This window comes from Salmo salar, chromosome ssa13, assembly GCF_905237065.1.
Source record: "Salmo salar chromosome ssa13, Ssal_v3.1, whole genome shotgun sequence".
NCBI lineage: Eukaryota > Metazoa > Chordata > Actinopteri > Salmoniformes > Salmonidae > Salmo > Salmo salar.
Genome location: NC_059454.1, coordinates 26,962,908 through 26,976,075, shown reverse-complemented (window position 1 = coordinate 26,976,075; position 13,168 = coordinate 26,962,908). Strand labels below are relative to the sequence as shown.

The following is a 13,168-nucleotide window of genomic DNA, read 5'->3' as shown; positions in this document are numbered from 1 at the left end:
TGGAAGCCATCGGTAGATTGATCCAAATTATTTTCTGGCACACACTCCTTTTCCTCCAGACGTCTTTTTTTGAAAAACCTAGCGATCGACATTTGGTTTGCCATTGCTAGAAGTACTAAATTAGCTTAGCTGGTGAGTAAATTTGAGTAAGCTAGCGTGGTAGAGCTTGCACGTTTATTTGCTACAAAGTTTATCCACGTGACGCTGCCAGGTTGTTCAGGTAAACCACTGTATTTTAAAAAAAAAAATGTAACCAATTGTCGGAAGCCAACTTGATTGTCACGGTCTATTTCTTTGTTACATAGAAAGTAAATCTCACATGCATTTATATGAAAAATGTAATAAAATAAATACAAATAAAAATGTATATCGAATCATTTCTGGAACTTTTTGGGGGTAGGCCTGAGATCAAACTGGCCTACCCGTGGCTATGCCACGGGCTGTGACAAGGTAAGGGTGGTATACAGAAGATAGCCCTATTTGGTAAAAGACCAAGTCCATATTATGGCAAGGACAGCTCAAATAAGCAAAGAGAAACGTCAGTCCATCATTACTTTAAGACATGAAGGTCAGTCAATACGGAAAATGTCAAGAACTTTGAAAGTTTCTTCAAGTGCAACCATGAAGTGTTATGATGAAACGTGCTCTCATGAGGACCGCCACAGGAAATGAAGACCCAGAGTTATCTCTGCTGCACAGGATAAGTTCATTAGAGTTACCAGTCTCAGAAAATGCAGCCCAAATAAATTAATCACAGAGTTCAAGTAACAGACAGATCTCAACATCAACTGTTCAGAGGAGACTGTGTGAATCGGGCCTTCATGGTCAAATTGCTGCAAAGAAACCACTACTAAAGGACACCAATAAGAAGAAGAGACTTGCATGGGCCAAGAGATATGAGCAATGGAAATTAGACCGGTGGAAATCTGTCCTTTGGTCTGATGAGTCCAAATGTGAGATTTAATGGTTCCATCCGCCGTGTCTTTGTGAGACGCAGAGAAGGTGAATGGATGATCTTCGCATATGTGTTTCCCACCGTGAAGCATGGAGGAGGAGGTATGATGGTGTGGGGGTCATTTGCTGGTGACACTGTCAGTGATTTATTTAGAAATCAAGACACACTTAACCAGCATGGCTACCACAGCATTCTGCAGCGATACGCCATCCCATCTGGTTTGCGCTCAGTGGGACTGTCATTTGTTTTTCAACAGGACAATGACCCAATGCACCTACAGGCTGTGTAATGGCTATTTGATCAAGGAGAGTGATGGAGTGCTGCATCAGATGACCTGGCCTCCCCAATCATTCGTCCTCAACCCAATTGAGATGGTTTGGGATGAGTTGGACCGCAGAGTGAAGGAAAAGCAGCCAACAAGTGCTCAGCATATGTGGGAACTTCTTCAAGACTGTTGAAAAAGCACTCCAGGTGAAGCTGTTTGAGAGAATTCCAGGAGTGTGGAAAGCTGTTATCAAGGCAAGGGATGGCTACTTTGAAGAATCGCAAATATATAATGTATTTTGATTTGTTTAATACTTTTTTGGTTACGACATGATTTCATATGTGTCATTTCATAGTTTTGATGTCTTCACTATTATTCTACAATGTAGAAAATAGTAAAAATAAAGAAAAACCCTTGAATGAGTAGATGTGTCCAAACTTTTGACTGGTACTGTATATACAAAGTGCATTAGGAAAGTATTTTGTTATGTTACAACCTTCTTCTAAAATTAATTAAATAGCTTGTTTCCCCTCATTTATATATATAAAATAGAACTGAAATACACATTGACATAAGTATTCAGACCCTTTGCTCAGTACTTTGTTGAAGCACCTTTGGCAGCGATGACAGCCTCGAGTCTTCTTGGGTATGACGCTACAAGCTTGGCACACCTGTATTTGGGGAGTTTCTCAGATTCTACTCTGCAGATCCTATAAAGCTCTGTCAGGTTGGATGGGAGTGTCGCTGTACAGCTATTTTCAGATCTCTCCAGAGATGTTCGATCGGGTTCAAGTCCGGGCTCTGGCTGGGACACTCAAGGACATTCAGAGACTTGTCCCGAAGCCACTCCTGTGTTGTTTTGGTTGTGTGCTTAGGGTCGTTTACCCGTTGGAAGGTAAATCTTTTCCCCATGTGTTATTTCATAGTTTTGATGTCTTCACCATTATTCTACAATGTAGAAAATATTTAAAATAAAGAAAAACCCTTGAATGAGTAGGTGTGTCCTAAAATTTGACTGGTACTGCATTTTTCTATTATTATTAAATTTCCTTGTTTCAGGTCAACATCATCAGCAAATTAAAAATGCACTTTTAGTTCTCTACTCTTTTACAATGTGTCATAGTGTTTCCTGTAGTTAATATGCACAATGCATAGTGCCCAGACAGGCAGTGCTGGTATATGTAAAAAGGAGGAAAAAGGGATATGCTGAGACGGATTGATAAGAGAGGGAGGGAGGGAGAGAGGGACAGATCGTCATCTGGCAGAGGTTGTCCCAGTGTATAGATGCGGCCTCGGTGCAGAGACTGATAAGCAAGAGGAAATCTCAGATTAGTTGTAATCAGCACAGCCTCGTTTATCTGGTCACACTTTGAATGAGCGCAAAACTCTGCCCTTCAATTCCCTACAGCTAAGGGAGAAAGGGATGGAGAGGGAGAGGAACCAGAGTTCCAGCTTCAAAAAGAACATATATTCCACCAGTGGCGGTTCTAGACCATTTCAACTGGGGGGCCAAGCTGGGGCCAGTTGTACTGTTAGAGGGGCCAGTTACATTACATTTGCATTTACATTTGAGTCATTTAGCAGACGCTCTTATCCAGAGCGACTTACAGTAGTGAGTGGATACATTTCATACATGTTTTTTTTTCTTTTTTTTTTTCTGTGCTGGCCCCCCGTGGGAATCGAACCCACAACCCTGGTGTTGCAAACACCATGCTCTACCAACTGAGCTACAGGGAGGCTGTCATCGCTGCCAAAGGTGCTTCAACAATAACATTAGATGTTATTGTTGTCATATCGTTTTCTTCACTGCATTGCAGGCATTAGCAGGCAAAAGACCATGTTCATAATCATCATCGTTGCCACTGTCTAATAACGGATGTAAAAAAAGAACAATAGCAAAAATTAGTTATGTAAAAATTATTTCATACTCCACATTTAGGGGGGCCACAAGGGTGTCCAAAATTGGGGGTCCAGCCAAGACTTAGGGGGTGTGAAAGGGAAAGCCCCCTGGCCATCTGTTTCCAGTTGGGTTTGATCTCTCAAACTGATCTGGGCCCAACAATATGCCCTTTCAGTGACACACTCACTGGTCGCGGCTACATGCTTGCATTAAGGCAGCGCTGTGATTGGCCAATCAGAGGCATAAAATAATCCAGTTTACCTCAGTCTAAGGACAGGGCCCAGCACTCTGCTGTGTTGTAGGCAGAGGTCTGGTTTAGTTGAAACAGGACCATTGCTTAAGACAAATTAGATTTTAGTTGAAAGAAGGTATCATGTTCGGGAGAGTGGGGTAAGTTGAGCCAAAAGGGTAAACTGAGTCACCCTTATGAAGGAAGAAACCACATGGAAAAAGTGGTAAGCAAGTTAAGTCCAAAAAAATTATTTTCACCAAGTCAAATGAATTGATTTTGTTAGAGGTTTCATGATGCTTGTACACTACATGACCAAAGGCACTAATGTTGAGCGATTAGGCCTGGCTCGCAGTTGGCGTTCAAATTCATCCTAAAGGTGTTTGATGAGGTTGAGTTAAATTCTTCCACACTGATCTCGACAAACCATTTCTGTATGGACCTCGATTTGTGCACGGGGACATTGTCCTGCTGGAACTGTTGCCACAAAGTTGGAAGCACAGAACTGTCTAGAATGTCATTGTATGATATAGTGTTACGATTTCCCTTCACTGGAACTAAGGGGCTTAGCCCGAACCATGAAAAACAGCCCCAGACCGTTATTCCTCCTCCACTTATCTTTACAGTTGGCACTATGCATTGAGTCAGGTAGTGTTTTCCTGGCATCCGCCAAACCCAGATTCGTCCATCGGACTGCCAGATGATGACTGCTTGTGTGCGGCTGCTCGGCCATGGAAACCCATTTCATGACAATCAGTTATTGTGCTGACGTTGCTTCCAGAGGCAGTTTGGAACTCAGTAGTGAGTGTTGCAACCGAGGACAGATGATTTTTACGGGCTTCAGCGGTCACATTCTGTGAGCTTGTGTGGCCTATCACTTCGCGGCTGAGCTGTTGTTGCTCCTAAACATTTCCACTTGACAATAACATCACTTGAATTGTTGAATTAGTGGTTGTGGTAGTGGTAATATTTAATTCAGTACAAAAATGTGTAGGCGGCTTAACTTACCATATTCCATGGCTCAACTTACCCCATACCCAGGGTAAATTGTGCCAAGACCCCATTTTTTTTTGACAAGCTATGTTTTCAAAACTGTTTACATGAATTCTGATTATTTCCAGGGATGCCTAACATTCTGAAATATAGGTAGATATCTTTGTTAGAAAGAAGATTATATTTCCCTTGACGCAGTGATGCTGAATGTAAAATATAGCACAATTTACCTCACTCTCCCCTACCTAGAAGATAAATGGTTTGGCTTTGGATTGGTCTTATGTTCTTTCTCCAACTTTATGGGCTGTTTGACACATATTTTTCCTACTGTATGGAAGATTCGCTGGGGATCTGGACTGGTGAGAGATGGTAATGGCATTTATTGACTGGAGCATGTGTGTGTGGTCCGTGGGGAGTACTATAGAGTCCAGTACTCGGACATTTCGCTCCCTGCTGGACTATAACGGTAAACCCTGAAGGCACCCAGAAGATACACACGCACACTCACACACACGCACACACGGGCACACACAGACACACACACTGTTAGACCACCCATGTGTAACACTAAAATCAAACAGAGCTAAATATTGACAAAAACCACAATCACTCAACACACAGCACATTCTAGGCTCACAAAGCAAAGAAGCAGTGCAACACATACACACAACCACACTGCCACCCTCCCTTTGACAGACTTGATAAATGGCTTTCTGGATGGAGGGGGTAAACAAATGAACATCAGAAACCATGATTTCTGGGTCAGGGGTTATAGGTCACGGTGAATGACAATGCCGCTCTGATCATCTGTGTTCAGGTCATGACCTTAACATTCTGCACCAATCACAGCGCAGCATAATCCGCATCACTGTCTCCGCTGAGCCAAATGTAATGGATTATCTGCCGTACTTAACATTATCGTTGCATATCATAAATACTTATTTAGTCAGAGTGGTGTGTCTTCCAGATTCCCAGACGCTCTAGAGATGATGAAACCATCCATCAGGAAGGGAGATTATCCTGACATGTCTCCCCATAGAGGGAGCACTACTCTGGGGCCCGGGGCCAGGGAACTGTCCCTCAGTCCTCCTGGGTGGAGGCTAGGAGCCAGGGAGCTATCCGCTTGGTCAGTAGTGGATAAGAGGGCTATAGAGCAGTCACCCCGTTCTAGAGATATGAAGGTTTTGGAGAGTTCCAAGAATACAGTGCATTCGGAAAGTATTCAGACCCCTTCACTTTTTCCAGATTTTGTTACATTACAGCCATATTCTAAAATGGATAAAAAATGTATAAATACTCATCAATGCCCCATAATGACATTTATTACAAATACAAACTGAAATATCACATTTACATAAGTAATCAGACCCTTTACTCAGTACTTTGTTGAAGCACCTTTGGCAGCGATTACAGACTTGAGTCTTCTTGGGTATGGCGCTACAAGCTTGGCACACCTGTATTTGGGGAGTTTCTCCCTTCTTCTCTGCAGATCCTCTCAAGCTCTGTCAGGTTGGATGGGAAGCGTTGCAGCACAGCTATTTTCAGGTTTTTCCAGAGATGTTCGATCAGGTTCAAGTCAGGCTGGGCCACTCAAGGACATTCAGAGACTTGCCCCGAAGCCACTCCTGCTATGTCTTGGCTGTGTGCTTAGGGGTCGTTGTCCTGTTGGAAGGTGAACCTTCTCCCCAGACAGAGGTCCTGAGCGTGCTGGAGCAGGTTTTCATCAAGGCTCTCTCTGTATTTTGCTCCGTTCATCCTCCCCTCAATCCTGACTAGTCTCCCAGTCCATGCCGCTGAAAAACATCCACACAGCATGATGTTGCCACCACCATGCTTCACCGTAGGTATGGTATTGGCCAGGTGATGAGTGGTGCCTGGTTTCCTCCACACATGACGCTTGGCATTCAGGCTAAAGAGTTCAATCTTGGTTTCATCAGACCAGAGAATCTTGTTTCTCATGGTCTGAGAGTCCTTTAGGTGCCTTTTGGCAAACTCGAAGCAGGCTGTCATGTGCCTTTTACTGCGGGGTGACTCTACCATAAAGTCCTGATTGGTGGAGTGCTGCAGAGATGGATGTCCTTCTGGAAGGTTCTCCCATCTCCACAGAGGAACTCTGGAGCTATGTCAGAGAACTCTGGATCTATGTCAGAACTCTGGAGCTATGCCTGGGGGCACTTCTCCCCCGATTGCTCAGTTTGGCCAGACGGCCAGCTCTAGGAAGAGTCTTGGTGGTTCCAAACTTTTTCCATTTAAGAATGATGGAGGCCACTTTATTCTTGGGGACCTTCAATGCTGCAGACATTTTTTGGTACCCTTCCCCAGATCTGTGCCTTGACACAATTCTGTCTCTGGCACACCTGTTCCTTCGACCTCATGGCTTGGTTTTTGCTCTGACATGCACTGTCAACTGTGGGACCTTATATAGACAGGTGTGTGCCTTTCCAAATCATGTCCAGTCAATTGAATTTACCACAGGTGGACTCCAATCATGTTGTAGAAACATCTCAAGGATGATCAACAGAAACAGGATGCACCTGAGGCAAATTTCGAGTCTCATAGCAAAGGGTCTTATGTAAATAAGGTATTTCTGTTTTTTATTTTTTATAAATTTGCTACAATTTCTAAAAACCTGTTTTCGCTTTGTCATTGTGGGTCATTGTGTCATTGTGTGTTGATTGATGAGGAAAAAAAATATTTCATCAATTTTAGAATCAGGTTGTAACGTTACAAAATGTGGAAAAAGTCAAGGGGTCTGAATACTTTCCAAATGCACTGTATATCCCTGAGGACCTCCAGAGATTGTTTCAAAGTCCTCATGTTACTGAGAGCACAGGTGGCGCTATGAAATGGGTCATGGGGTATTGGGGAGGAAAGGGAGTAAAGGAGAGACAGAGCAGCAAGGTGAGAGAAAGTGAGAGTGGGAGTGGGACAGAGGGAGGAGGAGAATTCTTGGTCAGGGGAGGGTTGAGAGAAGGAGGGAGTGTTGTGCAGATAGAAGGGAGTAGGGAGAGCTCATGACGTATTTGAGGGGAGGGAGTGGGAGGAGGATGGGTTAGTGTGGGACAGTAAAAAGGGTAATTGTTCCTCAATGGGGAATAAAACCAGAAAGAAGGTATAACTGGGACTGCTTTATTTCAGTCAAAACCACAATCCACAACTGTGTGTCTGGGAGTCAAAAACAATATCCTCTCAGTCCCAGCGCAGTTAGAAAGGCTGTTCAAATTACATGTACTGTATAGTTAACCGTGTCTTTGTTTGGTTCAGTACATGAATCGAAACATGCATTCGAAACACAATACACAATACAATATGTGTTGTTTTTGACTGAGTATTAGTTGTTCATTCTGACTATGTATGTGAGGCAGTTGTAGCGTTGAGTCTGTTCGCTACAAAGCTCCACCTAGTGAACAGCTCCCTCCCATTCTGCTGTGTTTAAAGGCACCGGTCAGCGGTTACTGTACAGGTCAGTCTGCAATTAGGGTCTGCTTAGACTGAGGCCCTCTGGGGTGTCTACAGGGCTCCTGAGGACCCCTGAGAACCACCAGGGTCAAAGGTAAAATGTAACTTAGCTAGGTCCATGAGCCTGGGGGTTCAGGCCCACTGATATAACCATGGCAACCCAGGTGGCTGACAGGTGGGGTGGCAGGTACATTGTCTCATGAAATGTACGTAGTTATACACACAGCAACTTGTGTAGCCATTTTCCCTCAACACATCCAGACCCATCTACAGTCACTCTGCACCTGCACTAAGATACAATATATATATTGGAGGTTTGGGGTGAAGCCAGGTGTGCTTTGTATCTATCAGCCAAATATGACTCGGCTCTCCTTCCTGTCCAGACTATAGCTGCACACAGGCACACAGGCACACACACACACACACACACACACACACACACACACACACACACACACATCCCTCTCTCCTCTCCTCCGCTACTCCTCCGCTACTCCTCCGCTACAGAGGATAGGCTGAGGTGAGGCGGACTGTAGAAATAGATTCTAGACTGGTCCCAGTGGAGAGACGCAGCCTAGTGCTCCTCTCTCCTCACTCCACTCTGATCCACTTCCACTCCCAGTGTCCATGCTCAGCTCAGATCCAGAGAGGGATGAAACATTTATGAACCCCCCCTTCCTGCCTCTAGAGGATAGGCTGCCCGCCGGCTGTGGCTCCCCCACCACTGCCTCCTCTAGCTAGCACAGCAGGGACCATGGAGACCATACATGGAGGGTAGCGGACAGCTAAGTTAGTACCACACTATTATATCACCTTCACTGAGTATGTGGACAACTGAGTTACATCACACTATTTCCAAATCATCAAGATTTGACCCTCAATACAGGGGCACTGGTCGGGAGGATAAAAAATATAATGAAGAAAATGCGTTAAAATGTTTTAATCAAGTAGCCTGACACTATGATTGTCACAGTTGTAATTTAAGTACTATTGGATAATTGGGGCAAAGTGATGCAATCTCAAGAAGACCTTAAAGGATTTACATTGAACTGAAAAACATCTTGAACAATGTAACAATCAGTACAAATAAAGATACCTTCATAGAGAATTACTTAAGTAAAAGTGAAAGTCACCAAGAAAAATACTACTTGAGTAAAAGTTTAAAAGTATCTGGTTTTAAATATACTTAAGTATCAAACGTAAATGTAATTGCTAAAATTACTTAAGTATCAAAAAGTAAAAGTATAAATCATTTCAAATTGCTTATAATAAGAAGATCAGACAGCACAATTTCCAATATATTTTTTAAATGTACAGATAGCCAGGGACAGACTACAACACGGCGACATCATTTACAAGCGAAGCATTTGTGTTTAGTGAGTCCTCCAGATCAGAAGTAGTAAGGGTGTCCAGGGATGTTCTCTTGATAAGTGAGTAAATTGGACCACTTTCCTGTCCTGCAAAGCATTGAAAATGTAACAAGTACTTTTGGGTGTCAGAAAAATGTATGAAGTAAAAAATACATTATTTTCTTTAGGAATGTAGTGAAGTAAAAGTAGTCAAAAATATAAAAAGTAAAGTATAGATACCTAAAAAAAAAACTACTTAAGTAGTACTTTCAAGTATTTTTATTTAAGTACTTTACACCACTGGTAACAATGTAAAAAAAAAGAAACCCAATTTATTCAAATGCCCCTTCAATCATCCTTTCCTATATGTTCTCTATTCAGCCATCCACACTTTTTCCCTGAGCTTGGGTGTTGAATACAGGCAAGGCTGCAAAGCTCTAGGATCCCTTATGGTCCATTCCAATTAGGTGTTGCTATGGCTGAGCCAGCACTGGAATGCATTGCTTAGGTTTAGGTAATGGGGACAAGAACAGTTCCATTTTGCATTGATATCTTAATCAAGCTGCAAATGCTACTACCACTGCCATTGAATTCCTCAAGTACAAGAGAAGGGAAGAGGGAACCCCTTTCCTGGTAGAAACAAGTGTCACAAAAATTCCTAGCCATAACCCCTCTGAGACCCCTGCTCATTTGAAGAGTGGAGGAGTACCCCCAACTTAATGAAAGCAACGCACACGTTACAATAGCTCTCAAGGGGTTAACGCAAGTCGCACATAGACGCCCATGGTGCAGACAAACTCAGTGATACCACATTATTATTGCGCACATACTATGAGAATCTATTTGTTTCACTCCATGTCAGGTTAAAATACCTAAACAGAAGCGGGTTTTGAGCTTTACTCAATTACAGCCCCTCATCGACAAAATAATGTAACAAACTTATTTATCACCTAGTGTGTAAAGTGGACTCTCCGATGAGCATTTTCGTTGAGAGCGTGTCTGGCGAGAGGCGGGTCGCTTGGAACGCTTCCCTTCGCTGGCTGCTGCTCTGCTCTCTTGCTCCTCCAGAGAGAGGCGGGGTTGTAGCGAAGTCTGTTCAGAGGTAGAAACAAACCCACGCTGTCAAGCCCGGCACAGAGAGAGTGGTGGACCCGGAACAAACTAATATCTGAGACAATTATGCACCGAGTCTAGATACAGGACTGACTGAGTCCTTCACGTTTATGACAAATAGTTTTATAACTTATGAAAATACAGTGCTACAATAATTTAGAATTTAAATATTCGTTTGTTACAGAGGTGAATTGCCAAACTTCCCAAACTCAAAGATCTATCGAAATTCAAAAGGACATTTCCAAGGAAACATGAAGGAATTATTATATTTCTGCCAGAGGATGATTCGGTTTGCTCTACTTCTAACAACAGTCTCAGCTACCAAGATGAACGTACCACGACTCAGACTTTCATACAAAGGTAAAATACATTCAACTACATTCATTTGATCACATTTATGTTTTCTGGTCAGCTATATTGATTATTCTTTTATTTTCAAATGTTTTATTATTTCAACAACGTCTAAGACCCGGATGGGGAGGAACGTTTTGACCGATCTAGGCTTACAACTGGGGAATAATGCAATTATTATTTTACCTAATAGGCTATTCATATTCAACTATGTGTCATCATTTGAAAATAGGTTTTGACAGAATGCGCACAAGGTGTTTGAACATGTTCTGTCAAAATTGTTTGAACAAGTGCATTACTTTTTCCAGGGCGTGTATGTGAATTACAGCCTATTGCTTTTTATCCATTATTAGTCTACCCACTCCCATGTAAGCACCTCAAAGTTGAAGAATGTAGGCTAGTGTGTGTGTGTTCGACAAGACACATCACAGACGCCAGGGCTCTCCACAGAGCACAGATTCGCGACCAGTCAAAGCGCGTGAGCCCAATTGTGGGCAACACTGTGAATTTAAGAGGCCTCTGAATTTCTTAAAAACACTCAGAAGCTACATTTGTAGCTATAATATACCTCTTGAATATAGTATTTTGTTGTATCTAGGCCTTATTAATTTTTTCAATGTTCTCAAAAATCCTAAACATGAACTCATGTTCTCATGAACTGAACATTAGAACATACTGTATTTCTTATTGTCAAATAAATTATGTCGATTACATTTAATTCAATAGTACATAGAATATCATTTCATTAACACCAATATATTTAATTGCCTTTATCCCATTGTCTGAATTGTGCAAGCATAGGCCTATAATACTCTACAATATTATTTGCAACACACCTTTAATTTCACAGGCCGGTTTTATATAATGTGGATGAGTTAAATATTTTAATTCCTCAGTGCTATAACCTACATCCCACGCACAGGCTTCTTGGAGGGTCTTGTCAACGTGGGAAGTGATTGTTTAAATATGGTTGATTGTGGTCTACTGTAGGCAGCGAGCCGTTAGTCGAAGCCCCACATTTAGTTTGTTGGTTTTAACGTGGATACATCGCCGACCTTTCTCCCTGAAGGGATTTTTTGCGTATGTTCACCTCCTTGCGGTCTGGCACACCGTGGCGCGCGAGACGTTTATTCCATTCCTGAGCCGCAATTAAGTTTTATAGAGCGAGCGGACACTGCTGTTCGAGACGGAAACCTCTAGGCTATGTCTTCGCACACTCAACTATGACAATATATGGATTCATAATTTATTGTCTAACCACTTACATTCAACTGCTGTTTTATCTGCGGCCCATAGACTAGAGTGGGATAAATCAATCTCACAAGGTTAGACATTTGGAACCGATTATGGTTGTACATGCCTTGAATGTGTGATACCACTGAGTAGCTTTGTCATCTCAGGCTGCCTATATATCTATATGCTTGATTTGGCTGGAAAATAGAGTTGTAATTTGGTCAGTGTTCACAAACATGGCCCTTCTCCAGTCCCAGTGGGTCTGCAAGTATCAGTGATACAAATCAAAAGGGATTTCCTCCTGTTGGAGTAGATGTTTTCAATAGAAAATAATTATGCTCATTTTTTCTTTATCCTGTTGCTGAAAAAATCTGACTGACTTGTAAAATGTAGCTGGTATTGACTCAAATCTTGACCTAAGTTTCCCCTAGTCAGATCCTGCTATAAAGCCCTGAGATATCATCCTTCCCTGGGGCTTTAGAGGCCATTTAGAAAAAGGCAAAAAGTGTAATTATCTAATTTAGTCAATTAGTATGGGTATTTAAAGCAGGAAGGGGCACTAAGCAGCACCCCTTCCTCTGAATCACCGCTACCTCTCCTTCCCTCTATCCGTTACACCCCTCCTCCTATCTACTCCTTCACTCAAAGATAATCATCAGACTGTTAAGCCTCCAATCGGTCCTTCTGACTAGAGTCCAAGGTCCCCCTAACCCTCCCCTTTACTCCTTCCCCTTCGCTCCCCCATACCCCCCTCCCCTCCCTCTCACCCTCTTCACCCCCTGGTGGTATTGGTTGATGTTGGTATTGGATCTGGTGGTGCCCCTGCCTCCTGCTCTGTGTGATTAATCTGGGTTTCAGGCTGGATGGATGGTTGGTGTCGGAGCAGGCAGTGTTTGTGATGTAAAGTGGGGAACCCCTGGTGGTGGGCTCTTAAAGTGGGTCTAGGTCCCCGGGGATGGGGGTCTAGGGGCCGGGTGGGTACTAGGGGTCTCAGGTCTGTTCTGTGTGTGCTGGTGAGTGTTTGTAGATGGAGACCACCAGCCCCCAGGCCCTCTGTCTCCTCACCTCCCACCATGTCCTCCCTTCTCCCCATCCTCCCCCTCCTCTGCCCCATCAGGCATATGTAGACCTCAGCAGGGTAAATAAGCCTGGACACACTCCCATGCACTGACGCAAACACACACACACACACACACACACACACACACACACACACACACACACACACACACACACACACACACACACACACACACACCTCTCTCTTGCTCACATGTACCCAAGCACAAATACACACAAACACAGGGCTCCTCATCTTCAT

At 43.2% G+C, this 13,168-nt stretch overlaps 1 protein-coding gene across 1 annotated transcript in view; it reads left to right on the top strand.

Moving 5' to 3' along the window:
* The first annotated feature begins 10,161 nt into the window (after window positions 1–10,161).
* Window positions 10,162–13,168, top strand: part of sema3bl (sema domain, immunoglobulin domain (Ig), short basic domain, secreted, (semaphorin) 3bl) — a 57,579-nt gene continuing 54,572 nt past the window's right edge. Inside the window, exon 1 of the mRNA XM_014135158.2 lies at window positions 10,162–10,623. Within this exon, the coding sequence (XP_013990633.2) occupies window positions 10,515–10,623 (109 nt within the window). The 5' untranslated portion in view covers window positions 10,162–10,514. The remainder of the gene's footprint in view (window positions 10,624–13,168) is intronic.